The sequence below is a fragment of the Heteronotia binoei genome, chromosome 13 (genome assembly GCF_032191835.1).
Source record: "Heteronotia binoei isolate CCM8104 ecotype False Entrance Well chromosome 13, APGP_CSIRO_Hbin_v1, whole genome shotgun sequence".
NCBI classification, from domain to species: domain Eukaryota; kingdom Metazoa; phylum Chordata; class Lepidosauria; order Squamata; family Gekkonidae; genus Heteronotia; species Heteronotia binoei.
This window is the reverse complement of record NC_083235.1, coordinates 37,946,554-37,973,963: the sequence shown is the minus strand read 5'-3', so window position 1 is coordinate 37,973,963 and position 27,410 is coordinate 37,946,554. Positions and strand designations below refer to the sequence as shown.

Sequence of the window (27,410 nt, the reverse complement as noted above, 5' to 3'; positions counted from 1 at the left end):
GGAGCTTGGTGGATATTCAGAGAGGTGACTGAAAGTCTGCCTCTGCCCTCTCAACTGGGTATTTCAAAGACAGTCTCCCATCCAAGTAATAACCAGTCCACCCCACTTAACTTCTGAGATCTGATGAGATTGGGCTTGCCTTGGCTATCCATGCAGGACAGAATAGAAACAACGGTGATTTTGTCTTGTGTATCACTGAATAGCACAAAGACGTGAAAGAGCAGGAACTGAGCATGTCTAAAGCAGCAGGCTCAATCCCAAGCATTTCCAATTAAAGGATCTCCACAGTACCAAGAACAGCTCTCACTGGGAGTGGAGATGCTTGGCCAACAACTACACAGTAGAGGTTAACTAAACTCGATGTGTGGTCAACAGTGTTTCCCTGTCTTGGCTCTGTTTCATTGCTTAATGCTTGAAGCGGGAGAGGGTGGCATCACAACTGAGCATTACTGGGGTGGAGAAGGCGTGGAAGAATGGCAGCCACACATCCCATGGACATGTAATTCAGCCCACAGACCCTGAAAAGCTGGACCAGTCGTCCCACCAGTAACCTAGTTCTGTTTATGAGAGCTCTTTATCTCTTTGTGTGTTTTACTCTAAATCACACAGACAAAACCATTCTGCAGATATGTGCTAATCTTCATTTCAAGACTAAACCATCCCTTAAACCTTGAGCATGCTTGTATGTTTGGTACACTGTGAATGAATAATTGCATATTGTTAAAGAAAGGTATGTTTGTATACTTTTTTTTTTAACAGATAGCCTCCTACCTTCCCGGACAAGTTCATCAGCTGTATTGACTCCATGTTCTATTAGCTTCTGGCACTCATCCAAGGGCTTGATGCTGTCCTGTTCTATGGCATCCACTTCCTGCAGCAAGGACACCAGCCTCTCATCTAGCAGTTTCCTCAGGGTCCCTTTTAAATCATTAAAATGCTGCTCAAGCACATCCCTTGTCAGAGCTGCACTCTCTTTGATCTGAAGGAAAACAAAGGAAAAGGCACTACAGACATCAGGCCTTGGGAGGGGTGGTGCTAGAGGGCATGCACTAAAGCCAAATGAACAAATGTCAATGTCAACCCAAAGCATGTTAAAAACGAACACAGCACAGAATGGGGATAAACAGAAAACATACCACCAGCTACCCTATTTTGCTCTCTAACAAAACTGTTCAAAATCTTGACTCCTAAGAGACGTAAACCAATACCAAGTAACTAAAATCAGTATGTTTTGCATATGATTCACTGAACAGTTCTTATAAAAGCAACCAATGAAAAGAAATCTGCAACTGTCATATCACTTTTACAGGTTGCACCCTGGGTAGGCAATTCTTGGCATGATGCACACTCTATATGGTTTGGGACCAACACACTGAAGGACTGCCTAATCCCTTATGAACCTGCTTGACTACTACAGTTGTCTTTGGAGGCCTTGCTTTACGTGCCCCTGCTGTCTAAGATAACACAGGTGGCAACCTAGGAGAGGGCCTTCTCAGTCATGGCACCAAAATTCTAGAACTCTCTCCTTACAAAGACTTGTCTGTCCCCTTTTGATGCCATCTTCTGCCAGCAGGTAAATATTTTTTTTGTTTTGTTTGGCATTGCTTCAGTGATCTCGTCTTCCTAACCAATATTTTAATTGCTGTTTTTAATCTGTTGTAGGTATTTTAACTTTGTTTTTAATTGTTTTGATGAGGTATGTCGTGGGGATTGATTGTAATGGTTTTAAAATGTGTTTATCTTGCATGTTAAAGCTGTTGGCCATGATGGTGGCCCTTGTGAGGGCAGAATGGTGAAATATAAATGTTGTAAATAGAAACTATAAATAATCTAACTACAGGATAGCATGGCAGACAGTTTTTTGTTCAGCATGCACTGGCTGTTCTCCACCTAGGAAAAGCCCTCTGGCTGCTCTACTGGAGCTCAGCTTGCTCCCAGCACATCTAGCCAAGTATGACCTTCATCTCCAGCATCCCCCATTTTGTTTGCTGATGCACAAACATTTTCACAGGATAACAAGGAATAGGGAAGCTGGATCCAAAAAACTGCCTTCACAAGTATGCACTTTTATACCTTCATCAGATATAATCTCATGTAAATGCAGTCCTACCTGCACCTTTTGTCAGTTTGGGGAGGGATGGTGGCTCAGTGGCAGAGCATCTGCTTGGTAAGCAGAGTGTCCCAGGCTCAATCCCCAGCATCTCCAACTAAAAAGGGTCCAGGCATGAAAAACCTCAGCTTGAGACCTTGGAGAGCCACTGCCAGTCTGAGTAGACAATACTGACTTTGATGGACTGAGGGGGTCTGATTCAGTATAAGGCAGCTTCATATGTTCAATACAGTCAGCAGAAGTTCACAACAAAAATATTTTTGGATTAGTAATGTGGCATGTTTCTGGAATGCTCTCAAAACCACTTAGCACAAAAGAACAGAGTTAGAATAACCTGTCTATCTGTTCAAATACACTTTGGTACAGACAGCTAAAATTAACCCAGCTGTTTTCCTGAGTCCGAGGAGATCTCATAATTTAAAAAAACAAAAATTCCTGCAGAAAACGCAGGAAACTCAAATATGTGCAGAATTAGAATGTTCCTGCAGAAGTCATTTATTTTAGTCCCCAACAGTTCAGGGTTGGCTTAAATGCTAACACTGCAGGCAGACGACTCTGTCAGATCTATTTTTTTTTAAAAGAGATTTGGGTATTTTTCAAACTGAAACATAATTCAATATATTTGTAAAATAAAAAAATTAAGTCAACCATAGAAAAAAGTCATTTGGCATTAATTCTAAAAAAGGTTTTGACATCCATCTGGGAGCAGATTTAAGCCAGCCCTCCTGAGTCACAGTACGTTGTCTGGGCAGGACGATCTGTTTGCAAAAAAATCTGTTTCATGTCCATGTGGCCCCAATCTCCAGATTTAGACATTCACAGATGGAGGGCATATGCTGCTTTCACACATACACACACACAGAAAATAATATCACTCTATCTTTTATTACTGCTATTATCATGGAAAAATATCAGGATAATCCAAACTATGAATTTCAGCAACATCTGGGAGTATGACAATCATTCCAAACATTTTGAGTTACAGTGCAGAAATTTTGATAGCAGTCATCAGTGTCAGAAAAAAACATTTAATGGACCTGTGTAGTTGCTACATTCTGGAATAACTTCTCAACCTTGAATAAATCATGTTTTCATACTTTCTCCTTCCGGGCAGAAAGTGAAAGTAGTGCCACACTGACATGAACACAATATCTGACTGTCCTATCTGTCTCCTCTAGGAGATTACGGAGCTTTTGCTTTGGGACAAGAGAGGGTATTGAGTAGACATGGGCACGAACTGAACCATGAGTCACAATTCATGCTCAAAATGGGCTGATTCATGGTCCGTTCCAAACTGGTTTGTTTGATATGTTGTACCTGAACAGGAGAATGATTTTTTCTTGCATGTCATTTATGTTTGGTTCATTTCCCCAGACATCCTGGCATGATTCCCCAGCCCCCTGACACTTCTGGTCAGTTTCACTCCCCTCTGAGCTTCCTGGGAGTGAAACTGACCAGAAGCAACAGGGGGCTGAGGAAAGCTAAGCTGCCGCCTCTACTCAATTTCTTGGTCAAGGAAAGCTGCCCCTGCCCCTTCAAGTCAGTTTCACCCCCCCCCCACCATTAGCTAGCCAAAAACCTAACCGCTGATCAGCCAGGAATGAAACCAAACAGTAGTTGCAGGGCAACTTCCTTTTCTTTCTCCAGCTTGACATACTCCTAGAAAAGCAGTATACTGGGGGCAACTGCTTTTGGGGGCTGTAGCTCATCCCTCCACAAAAAAATCCAACTCACACCCAAATTGGAGAAGAGGAAGAAGAGAGTCTGCTGAAGAGTTTGCCACAAGTTTGGTGTCTCTAGCCCATTGGGGAGCCATTCTACATCTTCCCACACCATACAAATCAACGGACCACAAAACAGTTTGGGAAATTAAAAAAAAACATGAATCAACACGAACCAACAAATTGGGCAATCCAGTGAACCATGAAATTAAATGGATCACCATTGTCCTGGTTTGTGCCCATCATTAGTACTGACCCAATCCACTTGTTAATTTGGCTGCACCATAACAGGTTAAGATTCATCTCCAAATGCAAGCCAGCAGTCACAATGACATTTCTGTTTTACAAGGTTATCAGAAGAAAATCTATTACAGCTAAATATTCTGTTTAATTGTACAGCTATTGTAAGAAGATAGCTTGAAAACTGAGTATAGTTTAGTAAAAACCATAAAATGGCTTCTCTGGTGAGAAATTCCCCACAAGTCAGAGGTAAAAGTGGAAAATCTCTAGCACAGAAAGGCTGTAAAGATGTTAGCCAGATGCAACTTCTGATCTTCACAAGTACTGACACAGGATGCTCTTTGGTTATGAAAAACTAACTTCCTCTTTAAGCTGCATTCACAGAGCTTTGTAGTCCCTGTGCAGTTTAACTTTTCTTCATTTGTTATTTCAGTACATCACAAAAAAGGAAGTGTTTGAGTGCATACATGAAACAGAGGTGGCAGGAAGGGAGAAGCTCCCTCTTTGAATCTTCTAGTTTTGTTACAGGCAGCACCTATAGCCTGCTGTACAAGGCAAAAGAAAGCACAGGATCAAATGCAAGGGGTTTTTGGTTGCATCATCACTACTTACTATAGTGTGTATATTTATTTTTAAAAAGAGAGAGGTGTTGCAGCAGCTCAAGACAGCTTAGGCACCACTGCATATTGCGAAGTCTTGGATAAAGAAATCAAATATGGGTGAAGAGGATACGGCACAAAGGATAAGATGAAAGAGTAGCACATTAAGTCCATTGTACTAGCACAGTATTACAACCTCAACACACAAATATGAATTCTCTGGGAAGTGCTGCATGCAAAAACGAAGCATAGTTTGTCCTTATGGGAATCAGTCTGGAGAATCAGTGGGCTCATCACCTTCTTCACACCTCTAAGAAATGAAACGCTTCTGTGGCTCTCTAAATCAAAATCCCAAAACACTGATATCTAGGGCGGAGAATATGCAAGCACCGGGTGCATTACCAGAATAATAAACCATGGTTTGTTGTAAATCCTGCAAAAGACACCAATACTGAAGCCCACAATCCAAAAAGACCACAGAAGGCAATACATCAATTTCAGCTTACACTGAAGCGGATGCAACTCTTGTGGACAGCAACAGCATCAAGTGGAACAGGGTCACCAACAGCCACTTACTGGTCAGCTACAGCAAGCTTCCAGACCATTAAATAAGAAATTATTACTAAATTATGATTCCGTTGTCTTTCTTTTAGACTATAAAGGATGAATAAAAGCATGACAGACAGGTGAGCTAATAACAAATAGTGGACCAGTAACTTCTGTGAACTTATCTGCAAGGTCTGACAAGGTATACTTGCAAATTCATTAACAAAATCAGTATTTAAAGACAGTTATGTAGCAGGTGGATTTGTCAGCAGACTTATTGGTTTTGAGCAACATTCTGAAGCCTGGGGTCTAGAAAGCTCAAAACCAGTAAGGACTACAATAATGTAATCTGAGTGAGGCAAGAATTCTTCTTTAGGACATAAGACTCATGCATATGACATCAAATCCTTTCAATGTCAGACTCTATACTTTTACTGCAAGCTCTGCAGCCCCAGGATTCCTAGAGTATCCGGGTAACAATGAGGAAACAAGTGGTAAGGTAAATTAGGTTGTTAAAGAGAGCTTGGCTCAAGGTTACCCAAAGATCATTATGGTTGACAAGAAATCCATATTTCTCTAAGAGAAACCCAGCACTCTGTCTCCTGTGCTAACATTAGCTCTCTGTGTTCACAGAATTCACATCTACATTTGATCTCAGAATCACTACATGGCTATTTATGAAAGCCTCCAAAGGAAAACAACAATACTAATGTATTTTCAATTGTCTTGATTGGATGCACAAATACAAAGCCAAGCACCAACTAGATATTTCCAGCTAACTTATCTAGCACAAGCAAAACAGCTTGTATAAGACCAGGTGCCAAGAATCTGAGATATACCAACTAGACATTTCCAGCTAACATTCACCTGGCACTAGCAAAACAGCTAGTAAGACCAGTTGCCAAGAATCTGAGATGGCTCAGCAGTGAACTGCTGTAGTTAGCAGTTCTGCAATAAGGTGGGGCTGGGAACATTAAAACTGACAGATGAAAATGAATATTCCTGGTCATTGTGCATGTGGCTCTATTAACTGAAGGCACAGAATTGCACACCTGCCTCCTAAAAAACAGAGGCAGATTTCCAGTTAAGGAGTATTAATTGTATGTCCCTTCATAGCACATTTCTTCTTATGTAGAAACTACAACCAGATGTGACCATAACATTAAAAAAACTTAGTCCTGTTGTAACTCATCCATCATCCTTATGTATCCCTGAAACCAGACCTTTTAATATCCATCTACTCAACAGAGATGGCAACGGATACCAATTAATCCTGGGCCATCCACATAGTCAACAGTTATATTAGTAACTCAGCATAGATGAGTAGGGGGAAGAACAGCAGAAAACCTTCTGACCCAACATTTTCTCTTCGCTTCCTTAATATTTATCATACAGATGTTTTTATGTACCCATGTCTTGATAACACACTGGGATAAGTTAAACACCCAACCAGTATACTAGGTTGGCTGTATATACTAAAGCAATCCAACTCCAACCTAGGAGTTCATGTGTGTGGTCTCTCAAGGGGCAACACTCTCTCCAATGTTAACTTCTATATGTGCCCCTTTGCCAGCTGGCACATAGTTCTGGGCTGGTTTGCAGAGCTGGATCTAGGGAGGGGCAGAGGGGGGTGCTTGCCCTGGGAGCTGACGGAGGGGTGTGTGTGCCAAATTGGGTACAGAGTCCATTGTATTCTATGGGACCATAAGATAGAATGGCCCAAAAGGGGGCATCATTTTTTTAATTTTGCCCCCCCTCAAAAAATGTGTAGATCCGGTCCTGCTGGTTTGTCAGCAGTACACTGATGACACCCAGCTGTATCTGTTGACAGATGGCTGCCTGAATATTGCCCCATCTATTTTGGTTGAAGGGCTGGAAGTCATAGCTGAGTGGCTGAAGCAGACATGGCTGAAACTGAATCCTCCAAAGAAGGAGGTCCTGGGGCTGGTTGGTGATGGGGCTATGGCACTGGCATGCCAAATCCCAGCTCTCTAAAACCTGAAGGAGTACAGGCGCTGGCAGCCATCTCAAACCCTTTGAAGCCCTCTGAAACTCTTTGTGCTCTGTTCTTGTCACGCTTGGACCTCCCACAACAAGCAAATAAATCCCACTTTTATAAAAGGATGGAAACAAACAACTTTACATATGTGTGTTTTCACGGATCAACTCCATGCCTCTCCCTTGATTCAGTAGGATTTCAAGCACACATTTAAACTGATAAAAGTGCTTACTCATCTTCACAATATCCTAGTGATATAGCTCACTATGTACCCCTTCAGGAAACTAGAACCAAGGCAAGGGACCCCAAAAATCTCCATAACCCACTGCAGTCCTAACCAAAATGTAAAGGACATCAGCCTTCAAAAGCATACAGTTATTCTTTCTACACCTTTAGATATCAGTTAACCAACCTCTATCTTCATACAGATTGAATTGATGGGGAGTTGACTATCACAACAAAATCCAGTAATAAACAGTCAACCCAGAACATAATCTGCAAATATTTACTCAAAAGTAAACCCTGTTTTATTCAGTAGGGATTAACGCCACGTATGTATGTATAGACTGACAGCCCTACTGTTTTGGAAGATAGCACTCACATGAATTTGGCAGCTCCACAGGAGAGGCAGCATATTAGGCCTGATTTACACACACGCTGGAAAAAGAGGAGGGGACTGAGGTGGTCGAAAACTGAGATGAAAGAATAATCTGCCTCAGTTCAGGCTGCAGGTAGAGAATCATGGAGGATTTTGCTGGGCTCTCCTATGTTAAAAGCTCAATACAAATAGAAAAACGGTACTGCAAGCCAAGCGAGGGGGGGGGCTGACTTTCCCTTTTTACGAGAAGGAAAACTAAAAGCTGGACACCTCTCCCCCAGCCCAAAAGGCATCTTTCATTCTATCTCCTTCTGAGAGATGCGTAACCCAGGTGTACCAGGAGACCGGAGAAATGGCACAGTGGAAAGTTTCCCGTCTGGGATTTCTGCTTGCGCAGCAGCTGTTAAAGACCCAGAAGCCCTCCCAGGAAAACGACCAGGGCAAGTCTTAGAAAATCCTACTCCCGAGTCAAGCAGCAAGAATGCCCGAGGCTGAAAGTTCCGCAAGCAACACGTCCCGGGCCAGAAAGAGCGATGCCCGTTTACTCCGAAGGAAAACCCCATTTCATTAAGTGGGGTTGACTATCAAGCAACCGCTCACGGGACTGCGGCTTGAAGCCTGGCCTGAAGGGGCCGGGAAAGAGCACGGCTCCCCCAGCCTCGCTAATGCCTCCGGCCGCCGGTGGGATCCCGGGCCAGCCAGCGCACCCGACTCCCCTACCTGCTGGCGTGCCAGATGGAGCCCCTTCAGGCGCTGCTGCAGCTCCCGGCGATAGGTCCGCGCCGCCTCGATGCTCTCGCGAGCTTCTTGCACGAGCGCCTCCGTGTCGAGCTCCATTCCCCCTCAGCGGCAGCAGGGCACGGCGTCGAGCGACGCCAGGCCACTGCTAGCCGACCTATTATTGGCAGCAGCCTCACACCCGGAAGCGAACAACATCCGGGCACCTGACTCGCCCCAAAAAAGGCGCGGGAGGGAGGCTTCCTCTTTTGTTTTCTTTCCTTCGGCTGTAATCTTACATGCTAAATAATGCAGTGCCAATCTACTTTCAGTGCAGTTTAAAAGTGTATTTTGCCAGTTCACACAGTAAAATCCAGTTTGGAAATGGATTGAAACTGCATTATTTAGCAAAGCTGTAGACAAGTGCACCTTTAAACCAACTGAGTTTTATTCAGAAACAACAGTGGAGAGTGATAAAAGCCCAGTTAACAACACTAACTAACAAACACAGACCCCAATTTGTGATTCTTTTAATCTGCTAAAAACATTTCCATGACTCTACATACCAACTCACTGCTCACTTTCTCTATATTTAGGACTGCTTGCCATTCCATTTTTGTCTGATGAAGTCTGCTTAGAGCATACGAAAGCTTACATTCTGAATAAAACTTAGTTGGTCTTAAAGGTGCAAATTGTCTATTGCTTTGTTCTATTGCTTCAGACCAACATGGCTGCCCACTTGCAGCCTTTCTAAATCCAGATGTTTACCTCTCAATAGGTTGGCTTTAGGAGTTAACGTCATCGTAAATGCAGTCAAAGAACAAGAGTTTTTTAAACAGCCATGTTGTATTCAACATGGTGTGGAAGCTTTGATACAGGCAGGACGGGTGGGGGGAGGAAGGAGAAAAGTTGCTTTAGGCCCAGAGATCTCCAGGCCTCTTCTCTGCACGCATCTGTGTAGAAATTATGTATTCATTTATTCACACTCCCTGCAAGCCAACGTACCTCGCGCATCGTTCTCCTCTCCTCCATTCTATTCACATAACAACCCTGTGAGTTATGTTATGCTGAGAGTGTGGCTGGCCAAGCACACTCAACAAATTTCCATGGCAAAGGGGACGATTAAAATTTGGGTCTCCCAGATCCTAGCCTGACATTTTAACCACTACACCATAGGGTTGGCAGCTTCCTTGTGCGGCATTGGAGATCTCCCACTTTTACAACTGACCTCCAGCTGGCAGAAATCAGCTCCCCTGGAGAAAATGGCTGCTTTGAAGGGTGGACATCTATAGCATTGTCCATGCTGAGGCATACAACATAATGAAGCTGTTTTAACAAATGCAAACAGGAATAACAAGCTAAATGTAAAAGGTCATCACTGTTTAGATTTAATTCTGGGCATAAACAATGAAGCAAATAAATGTCAAAATTCATTTATTTTATTATTTATTTCTGTACGATTATATCCTGCTCCTCCCGAAACAGCTTGGAGTGGCTGATAGTTTGCAAATAGATGTGTAAATGTATAATTCTTAATTGTGAGGTGCTAAGAGTAATTGGCTGAGGCCTTGTACAGTGTGCTTGTACACAAAAGCTTATACCTTGAATAAAACTTTGTTGGTCTTAAAGGTGCCACTGGACTCAAACTTTGTTATGCATAGAATCGGACTGTTAAACTGCAATCCTAGGCATGTTTACTTCAAAATGAGTCCAAGTGAACTCAATTAGACAGATGCAGAATTTGCAATTCATATCACCATAACCTCCAGATTAGACTACTGTAACATACTCCTTATGGGGCTGCCTCTGAAGATCTCTCAGAAGCTTAAATTAGTACAAAATGCGGAAGCAGGACTCCTTTCTGGAGTCACCCACTTGGAACTAACTCCAGCGCTGCATCAACTGCATCAACCTTCACACTCTGCAGTGCTCAAACTGCGTATTTATATCCATCAGGTACATTCTTCAGTCTTGCCATGCCCTGTTTGGGGCCTGGAAATCTGGAATTTCAACAGATCTCTAGACTACAGAAATCAGTTCCCCTGGAGAAAAGGGCTACTTAGGATGGTGAACTCGATTACTTTGTTGAAGTCCCCCACCCCACGCCATCTTCCCCAGGATCTTCTGGAATTATTACCATAGAAGTACAGATAAAGAACCGGAATACAAAAAATAACGCAAAACTGTAACTGTAAATCAGACCACTAAAGAATCAGGGGAAATTACAACGGCAGACCAAGAGCATCTCTCTTTGAACAACTGTGACCTCTAAGGGTTACCGGGAAAAGTTCGAGTCCAGTGGCACCTTTAAGATTAACGAAGTTTTCTTCAGATACACTGAAAGAAAAGTACTTGGTACCCGAAACCTTAAATAAAACTCCGTTAGTCTTAAAGGTGCCACTGAGCTCGAGCTTTTTTCTATTTTTTCAGACCAATACGATTACCCACCCAAAAGCAACCGTTTGGATCACTTTCTCTCTGTCCCTGCCGTGCCCCGCCTACTCCTCTCCGTCGCATTAGGCGGGAAAAATAATCTTGACAGCTGCAAAGCCAGCGAGGGGGGAAATGTAATTACAAGGCCGACGTCCTCGGAAAATGACAAATCAAAGGGAGTAGGGCGAGGGAGGTGCCGCTACTGTTGGGATCAGGAGACCAGCATCTACATGAATAGGAATCTATAATATGAATAAACCTTCATATAGCGGGAGAGGCGGGGGAGAGCTGCGACAATGGGGCTCACGTGACAGGGGATGGGGTAAAGTGCCAGCTTTGGCTGGCCTCCCCTTGTCACGTGAGCCTCCAGGGGAGCACGCTCCGCCCCTCGCCTGCCGTCACGGGGCTCCGAATCCGTCCCGCGCGCGCTTTTCTCTTTCGCCCGATGGTTTCCCCGCGCGCGAGTTTTGTGACAGACTCCGCCGAGTGGTCGAAGGGAAGCACCTGAGGGCTTGCAGAGGCGGGCGGGGAGAGCAGGGCGAATGTCCCTCATGGCGACGACGCCGAGGACCTTCTGCTGGGGCTGACTTATCTCGCCGGCCGTTACAGGGAAGCAGATGGTGGGGAGGGTGGCCATGGCCGCCGCGGCTTCCCCATCCGACAAGGACGGGGACGCTCAGGTGAGAGACGGGGGCTCGGAAGGGGCACGAGGGCTGGCTGCAGCCCAACACTCTTGCATTGGGTGGAGCAGCTTTGCACGAGGCGGGCGGGGGGCTCTGCGGCCAAAGCAGAACTCTCAGAAAACTAAACACGGGTTAGAAGTTCTAAGTTACGATACTTCCTCTTTATTATTTTAACTCACTTTTTATTTTGTTTGAGTATGAAGGAAGCGGAATACATGGCTCCCCCCCCCCCCCATTTTATCCTCACACCGACCCTGTGAAATAGAGTAGGCTGAAAGAGAGAAAGCGGCTGACTTACAGTTACTCAGTGAACTTCATGGCCCAGTGGAATTTTGAACCCGGCTGTTTTTATTGTTAGATCTGTGCATCACAATGCCATTCACACTGTTGTCACACTATTGTTTGTATTGTCACACTGTTGTTTGTTGCCTTAAGACCAAATTCCCTTCTGTCATTTAGTCCCACAATTTTGTGTTTTCCTGTTTTAAAGTAAATAATAAACAGTGGTTGACATGCTCAGTCCTGCTTTATAGCCATGTATTTATAATGGCTCAGATGAGTTGGTAGGACATAGAAAGATGTTTCCATAAATACACTCCTCCTTCAAAGCCTAAGTAAATAAATGACACATCTTTGAAATTAACCTAGTTTTAACTGTCATGCCCTGTTCCTAGGCAGATCCTTCATGTTCTATGCAAAGAGGGAAAAGGTGAGAGCAAGTCTTGGTGTCATTAGCAAATGGCAATTCCCATGCTTCTCTGGAGAAGGCATGAGAGTTGAAACCAATATATATTAGCATAGGTATGCCTGCTATGCTGAGATGTTTTGTAAGAACAGTTTTTAAAAAGCAGTGTGTGTAGGGAAAGTTTCCACAAGTAGGGAATCCTTCAGTAGGGAAAGTTTCCACAAGATGGGCCAAACTGATTAATTTCATTTATTTTAGGCTTATGGAGTTAGTTCTCATTCTCAGTTTCCCTCCTGCAAAACAGCTTAAATTGAGTCGTTGTAGGCTTGTACCAAAAGGAAGACGATAACCCTTTAAAAGGGTTTATACAAAACTTTTTAGAAATCACTGTACATACCTGCAAACTTGTATATAAATTTAAGATGACCATCTAGTTTTCTTGATGACACTACTGTAGGGGGAAAACTAGTCTTTCCTAGGTCCTCCTTGTTTACCAAACAAATAACTTACTAGACTCACAGTGTGGTCCACTCTTTGCAGGCTGCATATTATGTTTCTGCTGTTCTTTTCTGCAAGGCTGATTTAGTAGAACTGGAACCTAACCTTTGTTTACTGGATCTAAGTTTTAAAAGACCATGGTTTGAATGCAAAGGTACTACATAATTGGTGTGACAGCACCTCTGTTGGTGGCGGATGATGTTTGATAGTTCCCCCCTGTTTCCTGGCTCTGAGGAGCAGAATTAGGGGCATGGACTCAGTGGACCCCCTTACTGCAAGATGAGGGCAGGAAAGTCATGTTTTGTGCCCTTTGCTCTACACATGGTGTTTGGGATGCAACCCCATGTCAATAAATGTCAATGGGGCTGGCTGCAAAATACTGTGAGATATGAGTGAACACTGAAGCTGCAAATGGTTTGACAAGATATTGCGTCTTTTTTGTTTGCTTTTAAAAATATTTTGGTTATTCCATTTATCCTTTCTTCATAGGTGACAGGTTCCTTTAATTTCTCAAAGTTATATGATTGTGCTATATCTCAAACAAGCAACATATAAAGGCTTTGTAGATTTGACAGAATTTGGTAGCTTAGTGATGTGGCTTGGAATAACAGCAGTGAGCATACATGATCCTAGAGTGCTTTTAGGTCATACATGATCCTAGAGTGCTTTTAGGTTTGTGGTAGTGTGAGTGGAGCTGGATAGGATGTTGCGATGTTCGGTATTTTATAGGAAATTATTATCTGCTCTCCTTAAAGTAGTAGTAATTCCCATGTTGCTTTCATTTAAATCTAAATACTGTCCTGCAAGATGGAATGGCAAATGTACATGTTGTAAGTTGCCAGTCATGCATTATTATGAAGTAATGTATATTTGGTAATAGTGCCTGGTTTGCTGGTTCATTTTTACTCCCTGTAAAGTTCATTTTCTCAGACTGCAATCCTACACGTAATTGTTTAGGAATAAGAACATAAGCCATGTTGGATCAAGCCAATGGCCCATCTAGTCCAACACTGTGTCACACAGTGGCCAAAAACCCAAGTGTCATCAGGAGGTCCATCAGTAGGGCCAGGATACTAGAAGTCCTCACACTGTTGCCCCTCTGGGGCAAGTGATGCTCTGTATTCACCAAGATTATAGAGCATCACTTGCCCCAGACAGAGAATTCCAACAATACGCTGTGGCTAATAGCCACTGATGGACCTCTGCTCTACATATTTATCCAATCCTCTCTTGAAGATGGCTATGTCTGTAGCTGCCGCCACCTCCTGTGGCAGTGAATTCCACATGTTAATCACCCTTTGGGTGAAGAAGTAGTTTCTTTTATCTGTTCTGTTTATGTAATCTGTTTATCTGTTCTTCCTTTTATCTGCTCAGCAATTTCATTGAGTGCCCATGAGTTCTTGTATTGTAAGAAAGGGAGAAAAGTAGTTCTTTTTCTACCTTCTCTATCCCATGCATAATCTTGTAAACCTCTATCATGTCACCCCTCAGTTGACATTTCTCCAAGCTAAAGAGTCCCAAGCATTTTAACTGTTCTTCGTAGGGAAAGTGTTTCAACCCTTGAATCATTCTAGTTGCCCTTTTCTGCACTTTTCCCATGCTATAATATATTTTTTTGAGGTGCGGTGACCAGAATTGTACACAATACTCCAAATGAGGCCGCACCATCAATTTATACAGGGGCATTATGATACTGGCTGATTTGTTTTCAATTCCCTTCCTAATAATTCACAGCATAGCGTTGCCTTTTTTATTGCAGTCGCACATTGTCTCCACATTTTCAGTGAGTTATCTACCACAATCCCAAGATCTCTCTCTCTTGGTCAGTCTCTGTTAGGTCACACCCCATCAATTTGTATTTATAGTTAGGATTTTTGGCCCCAATGTGCATTACTTTGCCTTTGGCCACGTTGAACCTCATTTGCCATTTTGATGCCCACTCTCCCAGCCTCAACAGATCCCTTTGGAGTGCCTCACAATCCTCTCTGGTTCTCACCACCCTGAACAATTTAGTGTCATCCGCAAACTTAGCCACTTCACTGCTTACTTTCATCTCCAAATCATTAAAGAACAAGTTAAAAAGCATCGGACCTAGTACTGAGCCCTGCGGCATCCCACTACTTACAACCCTCCACTGAGAAAATTGCCCATTTATACTCACTCTGTTTCCTATTAATTAGCCAGTTTTTGATCCACAAAAGGACTTGTCCTTTGAGTAATCTCCATTGAGCAGATATGCATAGGATCAAGCTTCATTGTTAGACGAAGGAGAGAGGAAAATGGAAAAAATACTTAAATAGTACATTGCTACTTAGTTGGAGTTTATGAATTCTTGTAAGAAGGAATTTGTAGAGGTTGCCTTTCTCTTTCCATTACCAGCTGTAGCAAACAGGCTCGAACTAAACAAGACTTTTTGCTGGAGTCGGGTTGGTATTCTCCCAACCTGATTCACTTTTCCTGCAATTAGATGGCAGCTGTGGAAAACTTATTTCCCCAAGTGACACAAGCCCTGATTGATATCCTGACAGGACCACAGCACAAGGGCTACAGCTTTCTGCCTACACTGTTTTCAATAGCTGAAATGGCCCCAGGACAAATAACACTCCATTGCGAAACTGTGGATGCACTGACTACTGCATGTGCAGCCATGGCCCTGCCCCCAAGTCTGTTTTTACTCAAAAATGGCACATGGAGGGGGGGGGAAGGGAGGCTGAAGCTGCTTCTCATTTCTTGCTGTAGTCCCAGTTTGGGCTGCTTGATGTTTAGGGAAATAAAGTTCCCTGCAGGTGATGTTGTCTGTCTGCAAGAAAGATGGCCCAACTCATGTAAAAACATCTTGTATAGTTTGGGCCACAGTTGTCAGAGACACCAATGTTGAATAATGGTGTCTTCTGTTCCAGCACTGCTGGGTACCTCAGTTCTCTTCCCCTACTGTCTAACCTGATATATATTACAGCATATATTCCCTCCCCCCCACCACCACTATAAAGTGTATTGTAGCATCTTAAAGATTACATAGCTAGCCTCATGGACTACATAGCAATGAATCAAGTATAAAAATAGAGGGAAATAATACATCTCTTTTTTAAAATCATGAGCAGGGCTTTTTTTGAGCAGGAATGCACAGGAACACAGTTCCGGCTGGGTTGGCATCAGGAGATGCAAATTAGTTCCTGATGGGCTTTTTCTACAAAAAAAGTTCTGCATAACAAATGTGTGAAATCATCCATGTTCTAAGGAAAGAGATAAGTAAGAAGAAATGCATTTAAAAGTACATTGCTACTGTTCTTTCAGATAATTCTGTTTTTGCTTTATAGCCATGTAAGAAACGAAGAGAAGATGATTCTTCTGTCAAAGCAATTACAAACTATTTTTCACCATTAGCAAAAAATGTTGATAGAGTGTTGTCACCGCCCAAATCCAACAATATAATGGATTACTTTAAAAAAACTTCCTCTTCTAATGAGAAAATTGTTTCACCTGTGGCAGAGAAGGAAAGTAAGACAAGTATATTATCTCTGGAAATCTCATCAAAACCTTTGACAAAACTTAAGAGGAGAGGAAAGAGATGCAATTTAAATAATAAATTAAAAGATATGAGAACACTTGAGCATGATGCAGTGAATGATGACAGAGAAAAATGCAGTCTGAAGAAAGAGGACTTGGAAACTAATTCAGTTAGTCAAAATGCTGCCGAATTGCTTAATCCTAATGTAGAAGGGAGGTTAAATGACTGCAGCAAAAACTCCTCCAACACTGTCAGTAGCAAAGATGAAGAAATAAAACCGAAGATAGAAGAGAAAGTAATAAACAATAACTTTAAAAGATCTAAGAAAAGGAAGCACAAGGTCGGGACAGATGTCCCTGAAAGTATTATTCCTGAAATTCAGCTAAGTGAACAATCTAAGGAAGTTGATGAGATACAACTTGTTCCTACAAGTGAGCCTGATAATAAAAGTATTTTGGGACCTGAGAGTAATACCCATGAGATGCTACAGTTAAATGATAGCACAGTGACTGTATCATTTGAAGACTTTCTGAAAAGCCAAAGAGAAAATAAAGTTGATCAAATTTTAAAAGACCAAACACCTGACAGTTCTGTTGCATTGGTTGAAAGCATCAGCTGCCGAACTGCTCAGCAATTGCCACTTAAGAAAGTAACTGTCCTTGCAGAAATTCATCCTGTTCCTCCAAAATCTCTTTCTTCTAGAAAAATAGCTTCTATCTTTTTAAAACAAAAAACCAAAGCAGCTAAAAGACAAAACAATTTTTCCACTCCCAAAGTGGAGGTTACTGAGCAAATTACCCAGAAAAGAAAATCTAATGTTGTTATAGCAGAGGAAGAGTTAGAGCTAGCTGTGTTGGAAGCTCCTGGTTCAGAGACTGTAAAGTCAAAATGCACTGCAGAAGAAAGATACCAGTTCATGAAAGCTTTTAGACAACCAGAATCAGATACAGTAAAAAATGGAGCTAAGAAAGGATCTGCTAAACAGAAGGAAATGGGAGAAAACTCTTCAAAACTCAAAGAAGAAATAGAAGAAAGTGAGGAGACTAATTACAAAAAAACAGAAAATGAAGTTCCAAAAGATTATGTTGGTAGTGATTCTCATAATACTGGTAGACATTTTGCTGCTAGAGAGAAAAATAACAAGCTCAGTAGGAAACGGATGATATTGGAAACAAAGATGGAAGATTTAAATATTAATGAAAAACAGAACAGTAATGCTAATAGACAAATTAAGGTAACAACTGCAGTAAAGAGCCAGAGCAAATTGCCTCAGAGTAGATTGAGAAGAAGTTCACGGCAAAAGAAAAACGAAGCTTCCGTAAACATTACACCAAAAAAGGGGAACATTTCAGGGGGTGTTACTGAAAATATAGCTGGTGATAGCCCTCTACAGGCTTCTACTCCCAAAGCAAACAATAATTCCTTCAGTAAAAGTGACCTGTATAAGGCTGAGGTGATAACTGAGCCCTTTGATACAAGCCCAATAAGGTAAGATTATCATTTTAGGATTAAAGCCACTTTGGTTTAGTACTGAACTTTTTGTTAATATAAACTTTGAATGTATGTAACTTTAGTGACTGTACAGAATGTTGAGAATCTGTAGAGCAAACCTTTAATAACATTTCAGATTCCAAATCCTTACATTATTTCAGAGCATACTTCAAGTTTCATAAGACTTCCACTATAAGTTCTATAGCATTAGTTTACAGCTACTATATTTCTCTCTGTAACTTATGACCTCATGGTGGTGATGGGGTTTTTGGAGAAGCATGCTTTACATCTTCTTGCACTGGCACATAGGCTGCAGTTCCAACAGCAGCAAGAATCTACCAAATCCAAGTCATGTTGAATCATTTTGGTGTAATGGTTACAAGCATGGACTCTGATCCAAGAGTACTGGGTTTGATTCCCCACACCTCTACATGCAGCTGCTGGTGTGACCTTAGGGCAGTCACAAGTTCTTTCAGAGCTGTACTCTCAAGAGCTGTTCTCTCAGAGCTCTCTCAGCCCCACTTACCTCACAGGGTGTCTGTTGTAGGGAGAGGAAGGAAAGGAGATTGTAAACCACTCTGAGACTCCAAGTGAAGGGTGGGGTATAAATCTAATCTTTTCTCTCTCTTCTCTAGGTTCTGTAAGCATGGCTAAAATCTTAGATTCATGGAATGAATACATTTGTGCATATAGAGCCATAAATGCTGGCTTTGAATACATATTATGAATTATACTACTGTGGTGGTGTCAATGACAGGGCTGTTATTTATTTATTATTAACGAGGGGGGTTTTAGTTGCCACTTACCTAAAGTGTCTGCCAGCAACTTTCAATATTAAAACCATATAAAGGTAAAAACAACATTAAAAGACAAACAACAAATATAAAATATTAACATTAAAATATTAAACTAGTAAAATATATGGATAGCACCATACCACTAATAAAAACAACCCAAACATGTGGATTACCCTCCAAAGGCCAGCCTAAACAATTTGGCCTTGCATGACCTGTAAAAAGTAAATAAGCCCAGCAGGGCACGGGTGTCATCCAGGAGTGCATTTCACAGGGTAGGGGCCACAACTGAGAAGGCCCTCCACTGGTGACATCTAACTGAGCCATCATGGGGCCAGGCATGAACAGTCATGCTTGATGGACAGAAAAGAAGGATGTATTCCTGTCCCCCCACTTCCGCAGGGGAAGAAGTTATTAAGATGAGTGACTATAGACAGGGTTAAAAGAGGGTTCAGACTTTCTTTAGCTTGTTAAAATAGAGCATGAGCTAGCAAATATTTAGCACAACAAAGTCTCATGGAAGAGATTTATGTCTGTGCTTAAAAGTTCAGGGTGCTTAAAGAGCTGGGTTCAGCCCTGATTGTTATTGTAAGCATCACCAAAACCTCGTGAAAGGCTGAGAATGGTAGAGTGATGCATGTGGCCCACTTGAGCAAGTCCACTATTACCTCCACTCCTTCAACTAAAGGAAGCAACTTCCCTGTGGCTTCTTTGTGCTTCTGGTTGCTGCATCTCTGCAGTTGGAAGAGTGGGTGCTATAAAACAAGTAGAGCAATAAGGTACCCAGGTCACCATTTCACCTCTTTGCTCCTTCCTACTTGTATCACTTTTGAGACAGCTAGATTTTAGTCCAATAGCACTTCACAGCCCAAGATTTTGGGGGTATAAGCTTTCATGAGGCAAAGCTCCTTTCATCCTATTTGAGAGAACTGTTGCTTTATTTTTGCCTGTTCCTTCAGTTTTTCATGTGCTAATGGATACTCTTGCTCTTTTCTGATTCTCAACTCCACAGTCGCAGCACATGCTGTCAAAGTAGTTAAAAAATGCACCTCCTTCTTTTAAAGAAGGAAGGATAAATGCCCAGGTGCCTGCATTGAACTTTCACTTACCACCATGAACTAGATTATGTGTTTATTCTCCTTTAAACTCTGTGTTTAACACAATATAAAGAGTTTATTAGAATACTTGTATCATTTCAAAATTCTGTTCTGCATCTGTAAACCTGGTGTATATTAGGAATTAACAAATGTCTTAAATACATCTACTAAAAATAAAATAAATGAGAAGAAATGCTAGCAGTTATTAACCAAGTCATTTACATTCATTGCTCTAGTCAAAATGCTTGTATAAACACTGCAGTTCCTTGGCAACCACATGTTATTTCCATCACCCACTATTATTAACTGTTCATCTTTCAGCTGTAAAAGAATGGTGTTGACATGGTCATGAGAGCCAAGTTTACTGTGTCTTTTAAAAAAAAACATGTATTGTGATTTATTTTACATACAGGATGAAATTCACCAGAATTAGTACCTCTGAAGGATTTTCACAGAGTATTAAGGTATTGCTTGAAACAAAACTGTGCCTTTGAGGGCACATTTTTCAATAATCAGATGGTAGTGTAGGATTAGGGGGGTGAAGAGGGACCCCTGAATAATTAATGAATACCTTATTAATAATAATAATACTAATAATAATGGAAAATATGGTTGTGCCTTCAAAAGAGAATGTCTGATGCAACATTTAAAGTGACTGTTAAGAGGCCCCTCAGAGGAGCTTCTGCTAAACTGCTAAAACCAGACAGGCTAAGGGTGTGAATCCAAGATAACAGGGAGCTTCTTGCTGATAACACAGAGGGACAGAGCAGGGGGAAACTACAAGAAATTACTGGAAGGAAAGCAGGAGGTGGAGCATTTGAATTAGATAAGAGGGGGCTTTTCTGCTTGTTTTGGGGATGAATAAAAATGGTCAGAAGGCTGATGATTTTAACTTAGTCATTTTGAGCTTTTGCTGACAAGTTCTACTTTGATGTCAAAGTAAAATACCTCGCTTCAAACCAAGCAATGTATGGGGCTTCGTTATTTACCTGCTACAGGGGGAAGTGGGGAAAAGCTCTCGCAGCCTCTTAGAATAATACTCAGGATACTTATACAAATGTCCTGTTGGGATGATGCTATTCTTCCCTCTCTTCTCTAAGTACTCCAGAAGTAATACGATGCACATACTTTTCTTTGTCTCACCAACCTACCCTCAGTGCATATCAAATGTAATATCTGAACTAGGAGTGGCCATCTTTTTCATTGCGTTTTAAAGTGTCTTCCCTGTTTACAGAAATGTATAAGAAAATGATAGTTTGGGACTTGCTTTTGAGTTTGTTTCATAGAGGTTCAGAGGAAGGGAAGACTGTCTGAAAGGATCCTTAACATATACCAGACCAAATAACTGAATAAAGCAATTCTGGGGAAATTTCCTTGCCCAGAGGGAAAGTTAATTTGATATCTTTTAAATTTTACTTTCACATGTTACACCACAAACAACTTCTTAAATATACAGTAGTTGCCTGCTAATCACCCTTTGTTGGTTGTTTTTAATTTGATGGTAGATGAATGCTACTTGTAACAGTATATCCAAAGCAAAAAAATTGATTGAGAAAGCAAAGGCTCTACAGCATAACAAGGCAAGGATTACAGAAGAGACATCGAGTGCACCTCTAAGACGCTCTTCTAGACAACGTGCTCTCTCTGAAAAGAAAAGCCTACAAAATGCAGAAGTATGTCCACAAATTCCACCTTAAGTTATGACATTTGTTTTCTTTAGGATCTATTTAAGTAATACTTTTTCTTTAACTTGCTTGCTATATGGAAGTTTGAAATTATGCATGGGGAAATGTTAACTTAACGAGCTTGTATGTAAGCTCTGCTTTCCTTGTTACCCTATATGTTACCCTATATGTCTGAAATTTGGTGAATGCCACTTCCCATGTGTAAATGGAAACAAACTCAAGTGAATTTATAAATGTCTAAGATTCCCATAGGGACTTCCAGTGAGGCTGTAAAATGGACCTATTTAAATGAGCTCATTGGGTGACTTGGAGGTTATACATGTTGTTTCTTGCTTATCTATTTTAATGATGTGTTTACGTGATGGTAATAGATGATTAATTTGGTATTGCATTTATTGTTACCTGCCTTGGGAGAAACGAGGTGTATATATACCAGCATGGGTTTCCACATTCACTTACTTACCAAAGAAGCCTCCAAATATTCACTGATGATGTTGGATGAAGGACCAGAATCATCCATCAGTGAGGTGAATGGGGTGTCTTTCTCAAGCAGAGTTCTATGTTCATTGCATTTGAATGTAAGAGTAATTGTTTTTCAGAGGAGCTTTATGCAAGTGGCTAGGACATCTCTTCTCAAAACCAAAAAAAAAAAAATCAGCAAAAGGCAAATTGGGAGTGCATAGAATTATTTCTAATTTAAGAATAATATTTCTTCTGTTTGTATTCAGGAATCTGTGATTATTTTGGATTCAGGTCCAAGCAGTGTTACTACTGTATCTGAAGTTGTGGAGAAGCAGAAGGTTCTTCAAAATTTGAATGATGTTTTGGGGAAGAAGTCTGGAAATACAAAGGCGACTAAAAAATCAAGTGGTAGCTAATTTTAATCAATTATAGCTATTTAAAGCACTACCTATCCTAGACATGAAAAGTTTAGTGTGTTTTATAGATCTATAAGCATAGGCATACTGCCTGAGTTCAAGAAGAAGTTTTATTCCATTTTCTGTATATAGCAAGATAAATGTTTGTAGCAACTGTTAAAAGCAAGTACAGTTTTGTAACTGTAAATATATTATTTACAAGCATCTGCTGAATAACTAAGACAACAAAGGGCTTTTGGCCTGGATCCCAAACATTCCACATACTTAGTGTTTTTTTTTTAAATAGAAGGCTGCACCTAGGAGATATCAGATAGCCAGAAACTTGATAGTTACTTTTACTAGACTCACAGAGCAATCTTAAGCCAGTCTATTCAAAAATAAGTCCTATGTTAGTGGGATTTACTCCCAAGGAAGTGTTCTTATGACTGCAGCCTTAGTTACAGTACCAATAACTAAATGGTTTGCTTTTACTAAAGTGGTTTGAAATATATTTACTCTTCCCTAGTGTCACATTGTGTCCCACTACTGGCGTGGTCAGTAGAGGAAGAGTTGTTTGGGAGAGGTGTCTTGAAGAAATTTTATATTTATAGGGCAACAACAACAAAAGTCTCCATGTGGGTAGTGAGAAGGGAGACACTGGGGAGGAGAGGCATTACTTCGTGAATGGTAAAAGAACAACCTCCATGTATGCAATATACATAGACTAGAGCAACAGATTGCAAAACAGGAGATCATTGTTGCTGGTCATTGGGAATCCTTTGCTTAAGAACAGAAATTAGTTTTTAAAAATTAGTAATAGAGATAGCACTAGCAGGTGTCTTTTTATGGTAATATTTTAGCAAAGATCTATGGCCATGCTTCTAACAATATAAAAACCATCCTAACCTAGCAATATATTGTTTTCAAGGCAAAGAAAAAGTGTCCTCATTATTCAGGAAAAAGGTTCAGAAGCCTGCAGTTGAAACCATCAGGATCTCTGATGAAAGCAGGTCAGTCTGTTACAGGCTTATGGGAAAATGAAATGGTTTATGGAAGCACTTCTAAACATAAGTTGTGTTCTTCTGCTGTATATTTGCTGCTGTACTTCAACATTGTGATCTAATCCTCAGGTTGATCTTAAATCCTTCTGCACTGACAGAACCAAAAGATATGTGGAGGAATCTAGACTAGTGTAGTGACACGGTTTCACCAAGAAGACCCCTCTGGCACAAGAGGGAGAGTTGAGTGTGTGTGTGTGTGGTGTGGGTAGGTCTAGAGTTGAGTGAGAAACTTGTGCTCGCTCAGACTTCAATTCTGCATTATTTTACCCCAGTGTAATTTCATTTGGGAGAAGAGTTGTGGAAAGTGAAATCACTCCTGTTGAAATAAAGGCCTTCTGAGATTGATTGTTGACTGTAGGAATGGGTATTTCCAGTACGATGGATGGATGGATGGATGGATGGAGATAGATATAGATATAGATAGATAGATAGATAGATAGATAGATAGATAGATAGATAGATAGATAGATAGATAGATAGATAGATAGATAGATAGATAGATAGATAGATAGATAGATAGATAGAGCAAGTTGGCTTGTGTTGGATTCTCTGATTTGGCATTGACTTGGATTCTCTGTGTTAGGCTTTCCATGTTGTCCCATGCTTCTGCCGGGATTCCCTGGATCTGCATTGGTTCTTTGGACTTGTTGGTTGTGTTTGCATAGGGAAGCTTTTGGCCAGTGGTTGCTTTGCTTGCTGTTCTGTACTTGGTTATTAATTGCCCTGGAGAAAACATGGAATTTCCCTCCACATAGGAAACAATGGAGGATGGCTGGGGGCACCTTGTTCAAGGGCCCATAGAATTGGACCTCTTGATCCAATTCATTTGAAGCTTGGGAGTCATTTAGTGGACAGGCACTACCATGTCTGTTGCAATTCTGTTGCTATTTGCTTAAATCGTTCTGAGTACCTGGAAGAGCTATTTCCCAGAAGGAATAATGGAGCCAAAACCCCAGATCCAAATACCAAACCTGATTAACTTGAAATACTGACATTTTTCAGGACCCTGATGACCAGAACCAAAAAATAGTGTACCATGGTATACACCCCTACTTGCCAGTTCAAGCCCATTATGCTTTACTCTGCTCATGCTATTGGCTATCGTAGGGCAGTGGAAGTATCCTTTCTGAATGTTTCTTCATGGAGCTGTTGTTAAGATCTTTTCATGGACTAAGCCTGTGCTGCTTTACACAAGACTCCTATAGTACTGGGACCCTAGATAACTGGGACCCTTCAGTTGTGTGATGGTAAGGCTATGTGATGTTGCAGGTTGGCCCCTGGGAGTCTGTGAAAGGCCTGCTATTAATTCTTCTGTTTGAGCCTGACACTGTGTAACCAGAGTGTGTTGCTTCTGTCAGAAACTTTGTTGCCTATAGATTCAGGTGGGTAGCCCTGTTGGTCTTTGTTGGTAGAACAGTCTTTGTTGGAGAGCCAGTTGGTAGAACAGTCTTTGTTGGAGAGCCAGTTTGGTGTAGTGGTTAAGTGTGCAGACTCTTATCTGGGAGAACCGGGTTTGATTCCCCACTCCTCCAATTGCACCTGCTGGAATGGCCTTGGGTCAGCCATAGCTCTGGCAGAGGTTGTCCTTGAAAGGGCAGCTGCTGTGAGAGCCCTCTCCAACCCCACCCACCTCACAGGGGGTTTGTTGTGGGGGAGGAAAGTAAAGGAGATTGTGAGCAGCTCTGAGACTCTGGGATATAAATCCAATATCTTCTATCTTCTTCTAGAACAAAGTTTGAATTCAGTGGCACCTTTAACACCAACAAAGTTTAATTCTAGATATAAGCTTTTGTATGCCAATAATAATTGTAGCTTGCAAGATGTTCCTTTCAAATTATAGTTTGCTACTTTAGGTCAAGTGAATATTTTTTCAGCCTGAAATAGCAAACATTTTTGATAAAGTAAAATTCATCTGGATTGTGTGCATATGTGGCTCTTGACAACAGTTGAAAAAGTGTCTTTTTAAATGTGATGCTGGTAATAAACTCCAGAAGAGAATATAGTGTTGCTTAAACAGTGGGAAATGTGTCTGATTAATATACTGTGATTTGCAAACTTCCTTGCACATCAGTGTCTTTGGGAATCTTGTGACTTTTAGAGGGTTCTGGGGGCGTTTTGTGCCTCTGTCTGGTGTGAATTTTAAGTACATTCTAGAATTCACTTTGTGGCTTCATACTGCAGAAAAAGATTAATATTTTATTAATTTACTTCATTCATAGCCTTCCATTCTCAATGAGACTCAAAGCAGATCACAACTTCATAAACTGTGATTCAGTCTGTAATCTTCCATTAATCTTCTCTTAGAAAACTTTTGACAAGCTTCTCAGGAATTCTAATATAGCTCCGAGTACAGTTTGAAAATCACTGCAGTAAAGAATATATATGTGTTAATATTGTTATTACTATATTAATAAATGTCTGTCTATGGCTTTGGGTTGTCTTTTCCCTTAGTGAAGATGAATCTGAAAATTCTCAAGATGATGAGCAGTTCAAAGCAAAACGTCAATTTTTGATGAGCGGTTTGCCAGAGTCTCTGAAAAGACAAATTGCAAAGAAAGCAGCAGCTTTGGAAGCATCTTCTGTGACTAATTCTCTTCAAATAGTGGGTCATGTGCAGCAGAAGGATGAGGGTGAGTATTGATTACCTGAGGCATGGGTTTTTCGTTTCCCCTTAAGAAAAAGATTATTGGCACTCTTCTACCGCGAAAGCAAAACAGATACTTCAGCATTATAAATATAGGCAAATAAGCAATTAGCATGTTTAAAATTTTGCTTGGGATTGTAAGGTCAGGGAAATTATTATTTTTCTTTGGAGAACATTGAGGAAGTACGGTAATTAGATTTAAAATAATGTGTGTGGTTTATACAGAGAGATGGAAGGAAAACAGAAAAACCTTTTTCCTCTCTTTTTCTCCTGTCACCTAAATCAACATAAGTTAATGTTGATACTTGTACTTTTTTGAAAGAACAGGAAGATGGAATGTTATAGGACTAATGTTTATCCTTTGCTGGATGTGAATTGCATCAGGAGAGCAATAGAGCCTGAAGAACCATAATGAGACATCTCATTTTAAGTATGGCATGGATAAAAACAGTTTAGAAGTTGAGGTGCAGTATAATTTTTTTAAAACAAAGATTAATTTTTGAGAGAATTTGGGATAACATAGTCATTTTGTATCCAGGTTATATACTAGCTTTTTAGCTAAATGATGAGTCTGTCACATTACTTTGTTTAGGGACCACTTTTGCCGTACTATTTCATTCTGCAAACATCCTGGCAAATTGCTAATATTTGTTGATCACAAGTTTCCTGTATCAGAATCCATTTATATATTTATTGATCCAGCTAACTGAGCTTTTATTCTTTTGTAGATTGCTTGATGTGGAGGTTGACACAACCCTCTTGCCCTCTTTTAACTAATCTAAGAGAGAATGTGGAAGTAACTGACATTGCACAGCGTACTTTCTCACGTGGTGAATTTTCAGTTTTAAAAACTCAGTCTAATAGCACTGATTCTGTAATTATTATGGTTAGTACTTTGGAAATCATTTTTTACTCAGGCAGATTTTTGTGAATATGTTTCATACGTTATTAAACTTTCTTCTAATCAAATCCTGTTTTAAAATTGGTAATTTCCTGGGTTTATTATGTTACTGCACTTTGTTTTTCACTCCTAGAGTAACATTTGTTATTTTTCTAAATGCAGTCATCTGGTTGGCGATTGGTTCTTTCTGAAACACTGAGGAATTGTTTGTTGGAAGAGATAAAGGCTTCTAACCCCCAGTTTCCTGCAAAAAGGTTTTTTGATATACTCCTGAAAAAACAAGAAAATAATAAACAAGGTTAGCAATATATATAATTTGAAATCAGAACATAGATATGAGTAGCAGCCTAAATGCTTACATAACTTACCTGCTTACACAACTTCATCTTGGTTAGATTTAGAAAGGTTTATGTACTTCTGCATGTACAATTTTTTCCTCTCCTGGCAGTAGGCTTTTGCACCTCATTGGTGTTGATCTTGAGGGTCTATACGCCTTTGGATGAATCTCATAAAAAACACAATGGAGTTGACAAATATTGTACA

General features: G+C 40.8%; 2 protein-coding genes across 2 annotated transcripts in view; one reads left to right on the top strand and one right to left on the bottom strand.

The window, feature by feature from the left end:
- The window catches only part of CRLF3 (cytokine receptor like factor 3), a 35,120-nt gene extending 26,410 nt beyond the window's left edge, over positions 1-8,710 (bottom strand). The window contains exons 1-2 of the mRNA XM_060253197.1: positions 8,534-8,710; positions 772-979 (exon numbers count right to left, since the gene is read on the bottom strand). Coding sequence (XP_060109180.1) covers positions 772-979; positions 8,534-8,650 — 325 coding nt within the window. The 5' untranslated portion in view covers positions 8,651-8,710. The remainder of the gene's footprint in view (positions 1-771; positions 980-8,533) is intronic.
- Positions 8,711-11,310: 2,600 nt separating this feature from the next.
- Positions 11,311-27,410, top strand: part of ATAD5 (ATPase family AAA domain containing 5) — a 41,901-nt gene continuing 25,801 nt past the window's right edge. Inside the window, exons 1-9 of the mRNA XM_060251990.1 lie at positions 11,311-11,643; positions 16,147-17,825; positions 20,132-20,183; positions 21,225-21,392; positions 22,133-22,274; positions 23,190-23,271; positions 25,774-25,952; positions 26,695-26,852; positions 27,030-27,165. Of these exons, the coding sequence (XP_060107973.1) occupies positions 11,581-11,643; positions 16,147-17,825; positions 20,132-20,183; positions 21,225-21,392; positions 22,133-22,274; positions 23,190-23,271; positions 25,774-25,952; positions 26,695-26,852; positions 27,030-27,165 (2,659 nt within the window). The 5' untranslated portion in view covers positions 11,311-11,580. The remainder of the gene's footprint in view (positions 11,644-16,146; positions 17,826-20,131; positions 20,184-21,224; positions 21,393-22,132; positions 22,275-23,189; positions 23,272-25,773; positions 25,953-26,694; positions 26,853-27,029; positions 27,166-27,410) is intronic.